At 54.1% G+C, this 15889-nt stretch overlaps 2 protein-coding genes across 4 annotated transcripts; one reads left to right on the forward strand and one right to left on the reverse strand.

The window, feature by feature from the left end:
• Window positions 1-2085: 2085 nt before the first annotated feature.
• FBXW9 (F-box and WD repeat domain containing 9) lies at window positions 2086-13531 on the reverse strand. Of its 3 annotated transcripts, none has more exons than XR_004250786.2 (11): window positions 13049-13531; window positions 11642-11781; window positions 11436-11564; window positions 8515-8627; window positions 8339-8430; window positions 6776-6924; window positions 6575-6688; window positions 6353-6442; window positions 6184-6249; window positions 5889-6102; window positions 2086-2166 (listed from the first exon to the last, which is right to left on the reverse strand). XR_004250786.2 is itself a non-coding variant. In XM_032169815.2 (10 exons), the coding sequence occupies exons 1-10, from the start codon at window positions 13455-13457 to the stop codon at window positions 6028-6030; spliced, it is 1377 nt and encodes a 458-aa protein (XP_032025706.1). In that variant the 5' UTR covers window positions 13458-13531; the 3' UTR covers window positions 5724-6027. The 3 variants fall into 3 exon arrangements, 1 of the variants encoding a protein (XP_032025706.1); XR_004250785.2 differs by lacking the exon at window positions 2086-2166 and adding an exon at window positions 4934-5137; XM_032169815.2 differs by lacking the exon at window positions 2086-2166 and having other exon boundaries at window positions 5724-6102.
• Window positions 4249-5376, forward strand: GNG14 (G protein subunit gamma 14). The gene is given in 3 exon segments (XM_032169823.2): window positions 4249-4384; window positions 4849-5050; window positions 5053-5376. Coding segments are annotated over 2 exon segments (321 nt in total). The 5' UTR covers window positions 4249-4384; the 3' UTR covers window positions 5172-5376.
• Window positions 13532-15889: the final 2358 nt, after the last annotated feature.

Consider the following 15889-nt stretch of genomic DNA (forward strand, 5'->3'; position numbering starts at 1 on the left):
AACCTCCACATTCCGGATTCAAGCGATTCTTCTGCCTCAGCCTCCCGAGTAGCTGGGACTACTGGCATGCACCACCACGCCTGGCTAATTTTGTATTTTTAGTACAAGCGGAGTTTCTCCTTGTTGGTCAGGCTGGTCTCAAACTTCCGACCTCAGGTGATCCGCCCGCCTCAGCCTCCCAAAGTGCTGGGATTACAGGCGTGAGCCACTGCGCCCGGCCTTTAACTCCTTTTCATGTGTTCTCGACTTCCCATGAATGAAGATTCTTTTTTATTTTTATTATTTATTTATTTAATTTATTTTTGAGACAGTTACGCTCTTGTTGCGCAGGCCGGAGTGCGGTGGTGCAATCTCGACTCATTGCAACCTCTGCGCCCCTGGTTCAAGCGATTCTCCTGCCTCAGCCTCCCAAGTTGCTGGGATTACAGGCACCCACCACCACACCTGGCTAATTTTTGTATTTTTAGTAGAGATGGCATTTCACCATGTTGGCAAGGCTGGTTCTGACCTCAGGTGATCCGCCCGCCTCGGCCTGCCGAAGTGCTGGGATTACAGGCGTGAGCCACCGCCCCCGGCCAAGATTCCTATTTTAATGCCGCCTGCTGGAGACCCACCACTTTGCCCAGCGCTCGCCCATTCGTTTCTGTTCTGTCCCCTCGAGAGGGGAGGATGGTTTTGTTGTTGTTCTTGTTGTTGTTGTTGCTGTTTTTGTGTGTGTGTGTGTGTGTTTTTTTTTTTAGATAGAGTCTTGCGCTGTCGCCCAGGCTGGAGTGCAGTCGCACGATCTCGGCTCACTGCAACCTCCACCTGCCGGGTTCACACCATTCTCCTGCCTCAGCCTCCAGGGTAGCTGGGACTACAGGCGCTGGCCACCACGCCCGGCTAATTTTTTGTATTTTTAGTAGAGACGGGGTTTCACCGTGTTAGCCGGGCTGGTCTGGATCTCCTGACCTCGTGATCTGCCCGCCTCGGCCTCCCAAAGTGCTGGGATTACAGGCGTGAGCCACCGCACCCGGCCTGCTGTTGTTTTTTGATAGGGTCTCACTCTGTCGCCACGCTGGAGTGCTGTGGTGCCATCTCGGCCCACTGCAACCTCTGACTCCCGGACTCAGGTCATCCTCCCACCGCAGCATCCCGACTGGCTGGGACTACAGGTGTGCACCACTGTGCCCAGCTAATTTTTTTATGAGGGTCACTTCTTAAGCGTCACCCATGGACAGGATTTGTCACCAGGCAGAGTTAGATACAGTTTCAACCTTCCTCAGCCACTTTTGTCTAATGGGATAATGAGCCCGGTTCATGCCCTCACAAGTCTCCAAAGCCTTCACATACTGCATAACGCTCTGTTCTTCCTTCCCTTATAGCTGCAGCTGTCATCTCCACCTCCTCTGGAAAGCCTTCCCTGAACTTCCACGGGGTCAGTGGCCTCTTCTGGGACCCAGGGCTGACGTCTCTTTCCCTCCTGCAAGACTGTGAGACCCTCGGTGTTGTCTGTATCTCAAACGCACCCTCCTAACAGTGCATACGGCCAACAGGATTATTCACTCACTCTACAATTCATGTAATCTATTCTCTATGGTGGGCTCTGTGCTAGGCACTAAGGATTTAGTGGTGAACAAGACCAAGATGTGGATCCTGCCCTACTGGAGCCCACAATCTGGGAAGATAGAAAGTTAACAACAATGGTGAGTGCAATCAGTTTTTTTTTTTTTTTTTTTTTTTTTTTGGAGACAGAGTTTCGCTCTTGTTGCCCAGGCTTGAGTGCAATGGCATGATCTCAACTCACCGCAACTTCTGTCTCCCGGTTTCAAGCGATTCTCCTGCCTCAGCCTCCCGAGTAGCTGGGATTACAGGCATGCGCCATCACACCCGGCTAATTCTTGTGTTTTTAGCAGAGATGGGGTTTCACTATGTTGGTCAGGCTGGTCTCGAACTCCTGACCTCAGGTGATCCGCCTGCCTCGGCCTCCCAAAGTGCTGGGATTACAGGTGTGAGCCACTGCGCCCAGCGCAATCAGGATTTAAACAGGATGATTTGAGTCTTTAGATGGAGGAGTTCAGGATTTTAGTTGGAGGGACGGGTGAAGGACGCCAAGGAGGTGAGATTTGAGCCAAAGCCAGAAGGCTGAGAAAATCCTCATATGTGAAGATGCAGGGAGGCCATTCCCTGCACATGGGAAGACAGAACAGCAAAAGCCATGAGGCTGGAATGAGCCTACCTTGTTGGAGAAGACAGACATCCTCCTTGACGTCCTCACTTGGATCTCAAAGTTGCCCCCTCAGTTCCCTCTACCTATCCCTGATCTTTCTGCATCTCAGCAAACGGCCCCACCCTCCACTAGACTGAAAAATAAGGATTGGGGCTGGGCGCGGTGGCTCACACCTGTAATCCCAGCACTTTAGGATGCCAAGGCGGGTGGATCACCTGAGGTTAGGAGTTAGATACCAGCCTGCCCAACATGGCGAATCACCGTCTCTACTAAAAAATACAAAAATTAGCCGGGTGTGGTGGCGCACACCCGTAATCCCAGCTACTCAGGAGGCTGAGGCAGGAGAATCACTTGAACCCGGGAGGTGGAGGTTGCAGTGAGCCGAGATGGCACTACTGCACTCCAGCCTGGGTGACAGAGCAAAACTCCGTCTCAAAAATAAATAAATAAAAATTTTAAATGAGGAGTGGAGCTTGCTGTCTCCCCTTTTCTCACACCCCACATCCATCCTTCTCAGCATGTCTGCCAACCTCTACCTATAAAGTAGGTCCGAAATCCAGGTATTTTCTTTATCCCCATAGCCTACAAGCTGGCTTTGGTCTCCTCCAACCCATCTCCCACCTAACAGCTAAAATCAGAGAGCTTTTTTTTTCTTTGATGCAGGGCCTCACTCTGTCACCAGGGCTGGAGTGCAATGGGACAATCACACCTCACTGCAGCTTCGACCTCCTGGCCTCAAGTGATCCTCCCACTTCAGCCTCCCCAGTAGCTGGGACTACAGGCGCATGCCACAGCTCTTTAACTATAAATCAAACACGTCACTGTTAAAACCTCCTCATGGTAGCTTCCCCCTGGAAGTAACATCCAAGCTTTTCACAGTGGCCTTAAAAGGCACCTCTCAACCTCCCTGCTCCCATCTCCCACCATGCTGACCCTCCCTCCCTCTCTCCTCTCCAGCTACATGGACCTCTTTGCTATCCTGGAACCCACCAAGCTCTTTTTTGTCCAAGGAGTCATGTACTTGCTGCTCCTCCTGCCTAGAACACCCCATTTCTCAGTTCCTTCTCCTCCTTTGGGCCTAAGTTCAAATGTCACCTCCTCTGAGAGGCCTGCCCTGACCACTCCTCTCCCCTTTACTTTATTCTTCTTTCATATTCCCTTTCACATGTATACTCTTTCACTGAGTACATTTTCTGTTGTCCATCCCTGCCTGACTAGAAAGGCAGCTCCATGAGGGCAAGGTTTTGTCTTGTTTCATTGCTAATTGGGGTTTTGCACAGTGCTGGGCACATATTAGAATCTCAGGTGGGGCAGGGCTCAGTGGCTTATGCCTATAATTCCTTTGGAAGGCCAAGGCAAGAGGATCGTTTGAGGCCAGTTTAAGACCAGCCTGGGCAACATAGTAAGAACCATCTCTACAAAAAGTTAAAAACATAAATTAGCAGGGCACGGTGGCTCACGCCTATAATTCTAGCTAATCAGGAGGCTGAGGTGAGAGGATCACTTGAGCCCAGGAGTTTGAAGTTACAGTGAGCTATGATTGTACCATTGCACTCCAGCCTGGATGACAGAGCGAGAACCTGGGCTTAAAAAAAGAAAAGAAGGCCAGGCACAATGGCTCACACCTGTAATCCCAGCACTTTGGGAGGCCGAAGCAGATGGATCACTTGAGGTCAGGAGTTCGAGACCAGCCTGGCCAACATGGTGAAACCCCTTCTCCACTAAAACTACAAAAATTAGCCAGGTGTGGCTGGGCGCAGTGGCTCATGCCTGTAATCTCAGCACTTTGGGAGGCCGAGGCAAGTGGATCACCTGAGATCGGGAGTTCAAAAGCAGCCTGACCAACATGGTGAAACCTTGTCTCTACTAAAAATACAAAAAATTAGCCGAGCGTGGTGGCACATGCCTGTAATCCCAGCTACTCGAGAGGCTGAGGCAGGAGAATCGCTTGAACCCAGAAGGCGGAGGTTGCAGTGAGCTGAAATAGCGCCATTGCACTCTAGCCTGGGCAACAAGAGCGAAATACCATCTCAAAAAAAAAAAGAATGGAGAATGGAGGCATTGGAGATTTGGGCCTGAGCAGTGGCGACAGGAGGAGAGGCAAGGCTGCATGTTGGAGATGGCAGAGGCTGACAAAGCAGATGTGTTGGGAACAGTTAGCAGGAGATCCAACAGGTAAGGGGGAGGCCAGGGCCTCCTCACTCCGCCAGCCAAGGCACCTAGCCCACAGGGACCCAGGTGACACGTGACACCAGGGTAGCCACAGAGCCTTCTGGGGCAGGGACCCCCTCAGTCGAGGCAGCTGCTGCTGCTGCAGCTGGTGACATTTCACTCCATGAGAGTCCTGGCTTCAAAGTCTTTGCAGGGGTAGCAGAGGGAGAAAAGGGAGTTGGAGAGGACAGGCCGGGTTGGGGAGGGAGCCACAGCAGGGTGGCCACCAGAGGACCAGGCAGCCAGACATGGCTTGGGCCGGAGCCCTTAGCCGAGGTGTGTGGGCCTGATGGGTCCAGGAGCAGCCACCCTCATCCTGCAGCCCCCAAGGAACATAGGAGGAGGTGCGGGAACCCTCGGGCAGCCCTAGGCTCCCTCTAGGGGACTGAGGTTGGGCCTGCTGCCCACAGCCTGCCCACTTTACCCAGATGTCCAGCAAGGTGGCCATCAACAGTGACACTGGGCAGGCCCTCTGGGCAGTGGAGCAGCTCCAGATGGAGGCAGGCATCGACCGAGTGAAGGTGAGGATCGGGGCCAGTGCAGGAGGCGGGAAGAGGTGGGAACACATGGGCCAGGGGACAGGTGCATGCCTGGGTCTGGTCTGGCTGACCCAGTTGGTCTGCAGGTATCCAAGATGGCCACCGATCTGCTGCAGTTCTGCACGGAGCAGGCCAAGAGCGACCCCTTCCTTGTGGGCATCCCGGCCGCCACCAACCCCTTCAAGGAGAAGAAGCCCTATGCCATCCTATGAACCCAGGACAATGCCACCCTGTGGCCTGGGCAAACCAGGGGGCCTCAATAAACATGAAGTGAATACTTCTTAGGGCATGGCTGAGCCTGGCTGAGATGGGAGACCAGTGGGACTTTGGGCTTGCAGGGGCCAGGTGCATAACTGGCCCAGCTTCCCTCCCTCCCTGGCCTGCCCCTGGGGTCACAGCCATAGCAGCACACACACACCCTGGAGACCTGGACGGACACCACGCCATTCCTCTTGCCCTCCCCAGCACCCATGGGATAGCCTGAGCAGGTACCCCTTCCCACCATGCAGACAAATGGCCAGGATTTGAGTCATAATCTATACACCACACGCGTCACATCACACACACACGTGACATCATAGACACAGGTGCCCATGATCCTCAGGACTCTCCCTCTTCAAACAAATGCACAGCAACAGCTGACACGCACCCCCCAGCCCAGACTTGCTATCTCTCCCAGTCACTCCCATGCAGGCCCGCAGCCCCCCAGCCCCAAGCAGGCGCAGGCAGAGCCCCAGCAGGCAAACCACACTCACACTCCAGGCCCAAGCACCAACATGTCAGGTTTATTTCTCCTTCGCTCTCATCTGAGAGCAGGGCATCCAAATCATAACAAAACCAGGGCCCAAGAGTGGGGAGCAGCCCCCTGGGTGGGCCTGAACCCCAATTTCACCCTTCCCCCGGGCATAGGCCCAGGCCAGGACCCTCACCTGAATGTGGCCAGGACTCCTTGTGCCCTAGGCCCACAGGGCGGGGGTGGAGGCAGCACCAACATTGGGGATGGTCCCCCAAGAACAGAGAAGGAAGCCCAGCCTCCAGCAGGCAGTATCCACATCCACATCCACCTGCTCAGGCCTGCAGCCTCCAGACCTCTAGCGACAGGTCCCCAGAGCCGGCCACCACCAGGTTGCCCTGAGCACAGACCTGGGAACGGGGAGGAACATGAGGAGTCAGGGACGATGGCGCTCTGGCCAGCTGGGCAGGGCACATGGGGCAGGACCTTACCCTACTGAGCACATTGTCATGCCTTCGGGTGCAGATGGTCCTTGGTGGGTCTGTGGGCACGTGCACCTAGTGAGGGGCAATGGGCAGGGTCAAGAGGTGTGCCCCTGGCTGATGGAGGCAGGGGAGGGGCAGGGACTGTCCTGGGGTGGGGGCTGGGCAGGAGCCTCACCCGGATGGTCTTGTCAGTGGATGTGGTGTACAAGGCTCCCACTGAGTACTGGATCCCAGTGATGGGAAAGCCGTGGCCCACATCAAAGGACTGCAGGAGGGGGATCAGGCAACACTCAGGCGAGGCTCTCCCAAGGCCCACCCTCCCCCACACCACCAGGGGCTCAGGGGTAGGAAGGAAGCCCAGGGGGAGGGACAGTCAGGGGCAGGAGCTCCAGCAGACCCGGATAAGCTGGAAGCAGCCGTTGCGGTTGGCGAAGACGTGCAGCAGGCCCTGGTTGTCACCAGCCCAGAGTTGGGGTTCCTGGTAGGACATGCAGAGCAGGTAGGAGTCCAGCTATAAGAGGGTCAAGGGACAGGACAGCTCAGGCCGGGCTGGGCCTGCAACAGTCCCCATCCCTCCAGACCCCTGGGGAGGGCCCACCTGCAGACGCTGCAGGACGCTGTTGGCTCGGCGGTCCACCACCACCAGGGTGTGGTCCTCGCTGCCTGAGATGATGTGCCGGTCATCTGCCAGCAGGGTCAGCACGGGTCTGGAGTGTAGTTGCTGGCGCTTCAACAGGGCTGGGCCAGCTTCATGGGTGATGGGCCGGGGAGGAGGGATATCAGAGTCCCTCGAAGGCCCCCCGCCCAGCCCACGGGAGCATCCCAGGTCTCCATCCTGTCTGGCTAAACCCTCGATCTGCTCATTCCCCCACCCCACAGAGTGACCCATCTCTCTTCTCCCACCTCAGGTAAATCCAGGCTTCCACAGGAACCCCAGGCCTCTGCCCATCCCCGTCCACATCCCATATCCCTCCTCGGATCCCATCTACTGTTATTAGCACAGAGCTGACCAAGGTGGTCTCAATCTTGCATCCACCCTCAGGTTGGCCTGAAACATGCCTCTATCCCGCAGCCCCGCTCCAGCTCTGCCTGGACAAGGTACACTGGCCCTTCAATTAACAAAAGTAGAATGAATAAATAGGCCAGGCACAGTGGCTCACACCTGTAATCTCAGAACTTTGGGAGGCTGATACGGGCAGATCATCTGAGCCCAGGAGTTCAAGATCACCTTGGGCAACATGGCAAGACCTTGTTCTCTATTTAAAAAAAAGAAAAATGGCCGGGCGCGGTGGCTCACATCTGTAATCCCTGCACTTTGGGAAGCTGAGGTGGGTGGATCACCTGAGGTCAGGAGTTCATGACCAGCCTGGCCAACATGGTGAAACCTCGTCTCTACTAAAAATTCAAAAATTAGCCGGGCATGGTGGCAGGCGCCTGTAATCCCAGCTAATCGAAAGGCGAAGGAGAGTCCCTGAACCCAGGAGGTGGAGGTGGAGGTTGCAGTGAACTGAGATCACACCACTGCACTCCAGCCTGGGCGACAGTGAGACTCCGTCTCAAAAAAGAAAAAGAAGAAAAAAAGAAAAATGAATGGATAAATAACAGAAAATACTTATGTTCCAGGAAGTGTTCCTTCTAGGTGCTTATGTAAATGAATTTATTTATATATTTTTAATTAATTTTCATTTAGAGATGGGGTCTCACTATGTTGCCCAAGTTGGACTCAAATTCCTAGGCTCAAGCAATCCTCCTGCCTCAGCCTCTGGAGTAGCTGGGACTACAGGTGGGCACCACCACATCCAGCATAAAAAAACATAGTTAATCCACCACTGTTGCTATTATCATCTTCCCCCATTAACCCCATGGGGCTTCTGTGGTATTATTATCTGGATTTCACAGATGGGGAAACCGAGGTTTAAGCTTGTCTGGAGGTCACACAGCTAGGAAGTGGGACAGCCAGGATTCTAACCTGCCCCCAGGGCTGCCCAAGCTTCATCTGCACCCGCTGCCCAAGTTGCCTGTATTGTACCAGCACAGCATGGCTGCTCTGAGTGGTGAGTATTTGGTTATGTGACTATGACCCCAGCCAGGCTGTGAAGCCCCAGTGTCTCCTTCCCCAACATGACATCTCCCAACCTGGGCCCCAGGACTCTTGGCCCACCTCTGGGGTCGTAGATGGTCACCTTCTTGTCATAGGTGCCAGTCACCAGGATGTCAGGCAGGTAGGAGAGGCACAGCACGGCTGAGCTGGCCCTACGGACGCACAGACCACAGGGCTTTGGCTGTGGCCAGACAGGGTCCTATCCCCGCAGGCCCCCTGCCGAGGCCCCCACACACTTTATCTCACCGAACTGCTGCCCATCTGCTGCCATGTCCCAGAGCTTCACTGTGCTGTCCCAGGAGCCGGAGCACACGCGGTGGTCCTGTGCTGCCAGTGACCACACCCAGCCCTGCAGGACAGGAGCAGCAGTCACACACCTGCCACAGCCCATGGGGGTCCCAGACTAGGATCGTTCTGTTTTTGCAGGTAAGGCTCAGAGAGGTCAAGAGACTCACCCAAAGCCACATAGCTCTTCCTCCCCAATGCCCACTGTGATAGATGCTGCAGTAAGTGCAACACCCAACTCTGGCTCCAGGTGATCACCCCCATTGCACAGATGAACCCAGAGCAAGTTCAAGGTGAGTACAGATTAAAGTTTGTGTCCATGGGTCAGCCTGACTTCAGAGTCCAGGAAAGGTACACCCCACCCAGAAACTTTTTTTTTTTTGGAGACGGAGTTTCACTCTTGTCATCCAGGCTGGAGTGCAGTGGCTTGATCTTGGCTCACTGCAACCTCTGCCTCCCGTGTTCAAGTGATTCTCCTGCCTCAGCCTCTCTAGTAGCTGGGATTACATGCTTGTGCCACCACGCCCGGCTAATTTTTGTATTATTAGTAGAGACCAGGTTTCACCATGTTGGCCAGGCTGGTCTCAAACTCTTGACCTTAGGTGATCCGTCTGCCTCAGCCTCCCAAAGTGCTGGGATTACAGGCGTGTGCCACTGTGCCTGGCCCAGGAACTTTTTTTTTTTTTTTTTTTTTTGAGACAAGGTCTTGCTGTGTCACCCGGGCGTGAATGAAGTGGTGCGATCATGGCTTACTGCAGCCTCCACATCCCAGGCTCAAGCGATCCTTGTACTACAGCTTCCCAAAGAGCTGGGACTACAGGCGCATGCCACTACGCTCTGCTAATTTTTTTTTTTTTTTTTTTTTTTTTGAGATGGAGTTTTGCTCATTGCCCAGGCTGGAGTGCAATGGCACGATCTCGGCCCACTGCAACCTCCGCCTCCCGAGTTCAAGCAATTCTCCTGCCTCAGCCTCCCTAGTAGCTGGGATTACAGGCATGTGCCACTGCGCCCAGCTAATTTTGTATTTTTAGTAGAGTCAGGCTTTCTCCATGTTGGTCAGGCTGGTCTCAAACTCCCGACCTCAGGTGATCCGCCTGCCTCGGCCTCTGGAAGTGCTGGGATTGCAGGCCTGAGCCACCGCACCCGTTTTTTTTTTTGTTTGTTTTTTTTTTGAGACGGAGTCTTGCTCTGTCGCCCAGGCTGGAGTGCAGTGGCGTGATCTCGGGTCACTGCAAGCTCCGCCTCCTGGGTTCACGCCATTCTCCTGCCTCAGCCTCCCGAGTAGCTGGGACTACAGGTGCCTGCCCACTATGCCCGGCTAATTATTTGGTACTTTTTGTAGAGTCAGGGTCTCCCTTGTTGCCCAGGCTGGTCTCGAACTCCTGGGTTCAAGCAATCCTCCTGCCTCTGCCTCCCAAAGTGTTAGGATTACAGGCCTGAGTAACTAACTGCACCCTGGCCCAATAACATTTCTAAGTCAAGTTCTGCAGAGACTCAGCACCAGTGGTGGTTTGAAGCCACATGACAAGTGATTAAGAGTGTGGCCTCTACTTTGTGACTTGGCAAACCATATCACCTCCCTCAGTTCATTCATCAGCAAATTGGGCAGAAAACATTCCTTGCCTCAGGAGCTAATATGCACAGGGTGGTGAATGCTGACTTACTGCCCACCAATTCCGCTGAGGAGGGCACTATCATGTATCTCATTTTACAAATGGAGAAACTGGGCCCCAGAGAGGCTGAGTTTCTCACTCAAGGTCACACAGCCAGGAAGCAGCCCAGTGAGAATTTGAACCCAGCATCCTGGCCCCAAGCCCAAGCTCTCAGCCACCTGCCTGACCACCTTAGCGACTGGTGGAGATGCTCCTCCACAGCCACTTCTCACGAGATGACAGTCATGCTCAGAGTTGGCTGATCTCCAAGGGCAGTCTCATAACTGCTTTGCACTGGGCCTCTCAAGGTGTACCTGACATCTATTGAGCACCTACTGTGTGTCAAAGCCTGAGCTTGGCTGGGCACCATGGCTCATGCCTGTAATCCTAGCACTTTGGGAGGCTGAGGCAGGCAGATCACTTGAGGCCAGGAGTTTGAGACCAGCCTGGCCAACATGGCGAAACCTCATCTCTACTAAAGAAAAGAATATATATAAATATAAATATAAATTTTATATATATATATATATACACACAAAAAAAATTAGCTGGGCACGGTGGCACGTGCCTATAATTCCAGCTACTCAAGAGGCAAGGTTGCAGTGAGCTGAGATTGAGCCACGGCACTACAGCCTGAGCAACAGAGTGAGATTCCATTTAAAAAAAATTAGCTGGGCATGGTGGCAGGCACCTGTAATCCCAGCTACTTGGGAGGCTGAGGCAGGAGAATCACTTGAATCCCAGAGGCAGAGGTTGCCAAGATCATGCCATTGCACTCCAGCCTGGGTGACTGAGTGAGACTCTGTCTCAGTAAAAATATAAATAAATAAAGGCCGGGTGACTCATGCCTGTAATCCCAGCACTTTGGGAGGCTGAGGCAGGCAGACCACGAGGTCTGAGATCGAGACCATCCTGGCCAACATGGTGAAACCCCATCTCTACTAAAAATACAAAAATTAGCTGGGCGTGGTGGTGGGCACCTGTGGTCCTAGCTACTCAGGAGGCTGAGGCAGGAGAATTGCTTAAACCTGGGAGGCAGAGGTTGCAGTGAGCCGACCTACAAACATGAGACCCACTCAAAAAAAAAAAAAAAAAAAAAAATTACCAGGTGTGGTGGATCACCTGTATCCCACTAGTCGGAGTCCTGTACCAAAACTTGGGGCCTTAACCAAGATGCCCTACTCAGGCCTCACACCTCCTATCCCCACCTGACCCCTCACCTTATGGGTACTATTTCGCTTAGTGCCTAAGGTCTTGACCAGAACCTGGTTGGACTCCGTCCCCAGCTGCCGCAGGTCCCACAAGTTGACATTGCGATCTCGGGAGCCCGACAGACAGAGTGACCCACCCTGGAAAGGGAGCAAGGTGATGTTGTCAGGGCCACCCTGGCCCACCCCTGCCTGGCCCCCCACAGACCCCGTCTCACCTGGAGCAGCAGCACTGAGTCAACGGAAGCCACGTGCCCGTCGGCCAGGCAGAAGTATTCGACCCAGCGCCCATCCTCTGCCCAGCGGGACAGGTGCTGCTCCAGCGCAATGCAGGCTGCCGGCCAGTCAAAGCTCTTCTCTGTGGGTTACCACGAGTAGGGTGCCCGGTGGGCAGGGACCCTAGCACCCATGCCAGCTGGCCAAGCCCAACCCTGGCTTCCAGGGAGCCCACCCTACACCAGACTTGGACAGAACCCCATGGAGATCCCTACACCCACCACAAGCTGACCCAGGTTCTGGTCTTGGGACCACCTGCCTGCCCATTTGCCAGGCAGGTCTAGGACTACTCACTCCAATTTCCAGAAATTGGGAACTGGGGTCTCAGAACTACCTCTCCAGGCGCCATCCCCAAACCCAAACTCAGGGCAGAGCAGTCTCAGGATGTTGAGGTCTGACCTCAGGCTCCGCATAGAAGCTGGGACCTCATTACTAACCCTGCCTCAGCCATCTGAACCAGACCAAGGGGGCTGTTTCTCAAACAGTATCTGGAAACTGGGGAGCTTTGTCAAGATGCAGAATGCAAGCCCCAGATGCAGATTCAGTGGTATGGACGGGGTCCAAGCATCATCTATGTTTATTAAGCTGTTTCGGAGAGTCTAACCTAGGGGGTTGGATGGCAACACCTTGAGAATCACTGATCCTGGAGTGATCCTGATTCCACTCTAAGGTTGAGTGTTTGATTATCTTAACCTGGAAGCAGAATCAAAGCTTCCAGGATAAGGGTATCAAACACCCAAGCTGTAATACATCTTGGCTTAAGGGCCTGAGGATCCAGCTCTATCAGAATCAACAATATCTCAGGATCAACAATATCGATTCAAAGGTCCAAAGCTGTCTTCCCTCAGGAACCAATCAACTCAGGGCCAAGAGCCACTGTCTCACCCCTAACTGGGTCAAGGCTCTAGGGCTCAGGAGTTCTGACATCAACAGTTGCTGTCTCAGCTTCTAAGCTGGACTCAGAACCTGAGGATCCTTGGCCTCACTTTGAGCCCCAGCATAAACTCCAGAGCCTAAGACTTCAAGTCCTTGTGTCAATCCCCAGTCAGGGGTCAGGGGCTTAATACCACAAGACCCCAAGACTGAGGATATTTGGATCCTGAGTCGTCCAGGGACCACAGCCCCATGTTAGGGTTTCACAGCCTCAGGACCCCAAGTGCCTGACTGCCTCGTGGTCCACCCAGAGATCCTCAGGGGCTTCGGCACCACCAGTAACTACCTCAGCCTCCAGCTTGAGCCAGGACAGCCATGAAGCCTGCACCAGAGGCTGTATCCGGAACACCCCATGTACCTCTTGCCCGCCCCAAGCCTGACCTGGGCGGGCGCCCCCGGCCCCCGAGTGCGCGCACCTTCCACCACTGGGTAGGGCGCGCGTACGCGGCGCAGCGCGCGTAGCCTCCAGGTGACATGGTCAGACACGAGGTCGCGCAGCGCGTGGCACACCCGCGACAGGACGTGAAGCACGAAGCGGGCGTCCAGGTAGGAGCAGATTTCGAGCAGCAGCTCCGGGGGAAGGCTCAGAAGGCCCGGCTCACTTACGGCCGAAACCTTGGACGCGGCCCGAGGCTCCGAAGCGCTCGGGGACGCGGCGGGCGTGGATAGCTGCGAGGGGCGCGAGAATGCCAGCCCGGATTTTGGCGGACTGAGAACGCGGGCCACGTAGGCCTCGGCCTGCGCGTCTGGGTCTGTCTCTGACTCTGGGTCCGAGTCATCGTCCCAGGCGCGGGATTCATCGCAAGGCCCTAGGGGAAGCTCCATGGCGACCGGGTGGGCGCTGCTGGCCTCGCGTCTTGTCTCCTAGGCAGCACGAGGGCACTTCCGGCGCTGTCTGATGACGTTTCTGCGCCCACCGGAAGCGAGCGGACGAAGTCAGACACTGAATACAGAACATGGCCCGCTTACGGGGTCTCCTGCAACTGCGTCGGCCTTAGGCTGGAAGATGCAGGTTCCTGTTTCTGCGCTTTTTAAACTAGCATCTCTTGTCGTGCCGATACCGAGAGCCAGCCAACTCTAGCTAAAAACGAAACTCAAGCCAGGCGGGGTGGCGCCCGCCTGTAGTTCCAGCCACTCAGGAAGGTGAAGGGGTAGGATCCCTTGAGTCCAGGAGTTCGAGACTGCAGCGAGCCATAATTACGCCACTGTACTCCAACCTGCGCAACATAGTGAGACCCTGTCTCTTTAAATTAGACATAAAATAAACACTGCTTTAACGAAGGCATCTGTTATATGTGACACTGAGCTTAGAAACCCAAAGGCCCCTTTCCGAGTTTAAGGAGTAGCGATTGGAACTCTTGCCTCTTTTCCCAGAGCCTGAAATATGCAGTTACACTGCAGAGGCCTCAGTTAAGTGACTTTTATATACTTTTTTTTTTTTTGAGAAAGGAACTGGGGCCTCAGAACTACCTCTCCAGACCCCATTCCCCAACCCAACCTTGGAGGACAGCAGTGCAGTCCTCCAAGTGGAGTGCTTGGCTCATTGCAACCTCCGCTTCCTGGGCGCAAGTGATCCTGCGCCTCGGCCCCCCAAGTAGCTGGGACTCCAGGCGCGCACCACCACACCCGGCTAATTTTTGTATTCTTTTGTAAAGACAGGGTTTCACTACGTTGTCCAGGCTGTTCTCGAACTCTTGAGCTCAAGCCATCCGCCCCCCACTTGGTCTCCCAAAGTACTAGGATTACAGGCGTGAACCACCGCGCCTGGTGGAAAGCTACCTTTTTCTTTTTTTTGAGACGGAGTCTCACTGTGTCGCCCAGGCTGGAGTGCAGTGACGTGATCTCAGCTCACCGCAACCTCCGCCTCCCGGGTTCAAGTGATTCTCCTGCCCCTCAGCCTGCCGAGTAGCTGGGACTACAGAAGTGACTACGCCACCACGCCGAACTAATTTTTATGCTTATTATTTTTTTGTCTTCCTTTTTGTGGAGAACGGGGTCTTGCTATATTGCCCAGGCAGGTCTCAAACTCCTGGGCTCAAGCTATCCTCCCGCCTCTGCCTCCCTGAGAGCTGGAATTACAGGCGTGAGCCACCGCGCCCAGCTGAACTAATTTTTGTATTTTCAGTAGGGACAGGTTTCACCATATCAGCCAGGATGGTCTGAATCTCCTGACTTTGTGATCCACCCACCTCGGCCTCCCAAAGTGCTGGGATCACAGGCATGAGCCACTGCGCCCGGCAGAAAGTTACTTTTAACAATAACATCACTTTTTTTTTTTTTTGAGACTAAGTCTTACACTGTCGCCCTGGCTGGTGTGCAGTGGCGCGATCTCGGCTGGCTGCAACCTCCGCCTCCCGGGTTCAAGCGATTCTCCTGCCTCAGCCTCCAGAGTAGCTGGGAATACAGGCACGCGCCACCAGACCCGTCTAATTTTTGTATTTTTTTAGTAGAGACGGGGTCGCACTATGTTGGCCAGGCTGGTCTCAAACTCCTGACCTCGTGATCCGCCCGCGTCAGCCTCCTGAAGTGATGGGATTACAGGCGTGAGCCACTGCGCCTGGCCTAACTAACATCACACTTAAAACAGCATGTTGGCCGGTTGCGGTGGCTCAGGCATGTAATCCCACCACTTTGAGAGGCAAGGTGGGTTAATCACCTGAGGTCAGGAGTTCAAGACCAGCCTGGCCAACATGGTGAAACCCCGTCTCTACTAAAAATACAAGGAATTGGCCGGGCGTGGTGGCAGGCACCTGTAATCTCAGCTGCTCGAGAGGCTGAGGCAGGAGAACCACTTGAGCCTGGGAGGCGGAGGTTGCATTGAGCTGAGATGGCACCATTGCACTCCAGCTTGGGCAACAAGAGCAAAACTCTGTCTCAAACAAAAAAACTGCAGGTATTTACTGAAAGCCTCTTTTGAGCCAGGCAGCTAACCAATCCATGTAGGTCATCTGAGCAGTCCTTGCTGTTTCCTCTACTTGACACTCTTCTCTACATGGCTCTGTTCAAACATTGTCTTCTCAGTGTGGCCTTTGCAGGTCACCCTACATAAGATTTCAACCGTTTCCCCCACCATTCTCTCTGCCTTCCTGTTTTTCTCTATAGGACTTAGCACAGTTCCACTTTTTATAGTCTATCCTCTCACTAGAATGCAGGCCTTATTTGTTGAATATTGGATGTGTGTCAGTATTTTTTAATTTTCCCACGTTGATCTTTGGGCCACACCAGGGTTGCAATAAGATTTTATTCTGGCTGGGGGC

The sequence above is a fragment of the Hylobates moloch genome, unplaced genomic scaffold (genome assembly GCF_009828535.3).
Source record: "Hylobates moloch isolate HMO894 unplaced genomic scaffold, HMol_V3 SCAFFOLD_12, whole genome shotgun sequence".
NCBI lineage: Eukaryota > Metazoa > Chordata > Mammalia > Primates > Hylobatidae > Hylobates > Hylobates moloch.

Excerpts from the sequence above, each read along its gene's own strand:
- FBXW9 (XM_032169815.2), bottom strand. The coding sequence starts at position 13,457 with ATGGAGCTTCCCCTAGGGCCTTGCGATGAATCCCGCGCCTGGGACGAT. Across the intron at positions 6,925-8,338 it reads GACCATCTACGACCCCAGAG|CTGGCCCAGCCCTGTTGAAG; the intron begins GTGGGCCAAGAG and ends TCACCCATGAAG. Across the intron at positions 6,103-6,183 it reads ATGACAATGTGCTCAGTAGG|GTCTGTGCTCAGGGCAACCT; the intron begins GTAAGGTCCTGC and ends CCCCGTTCCCAG.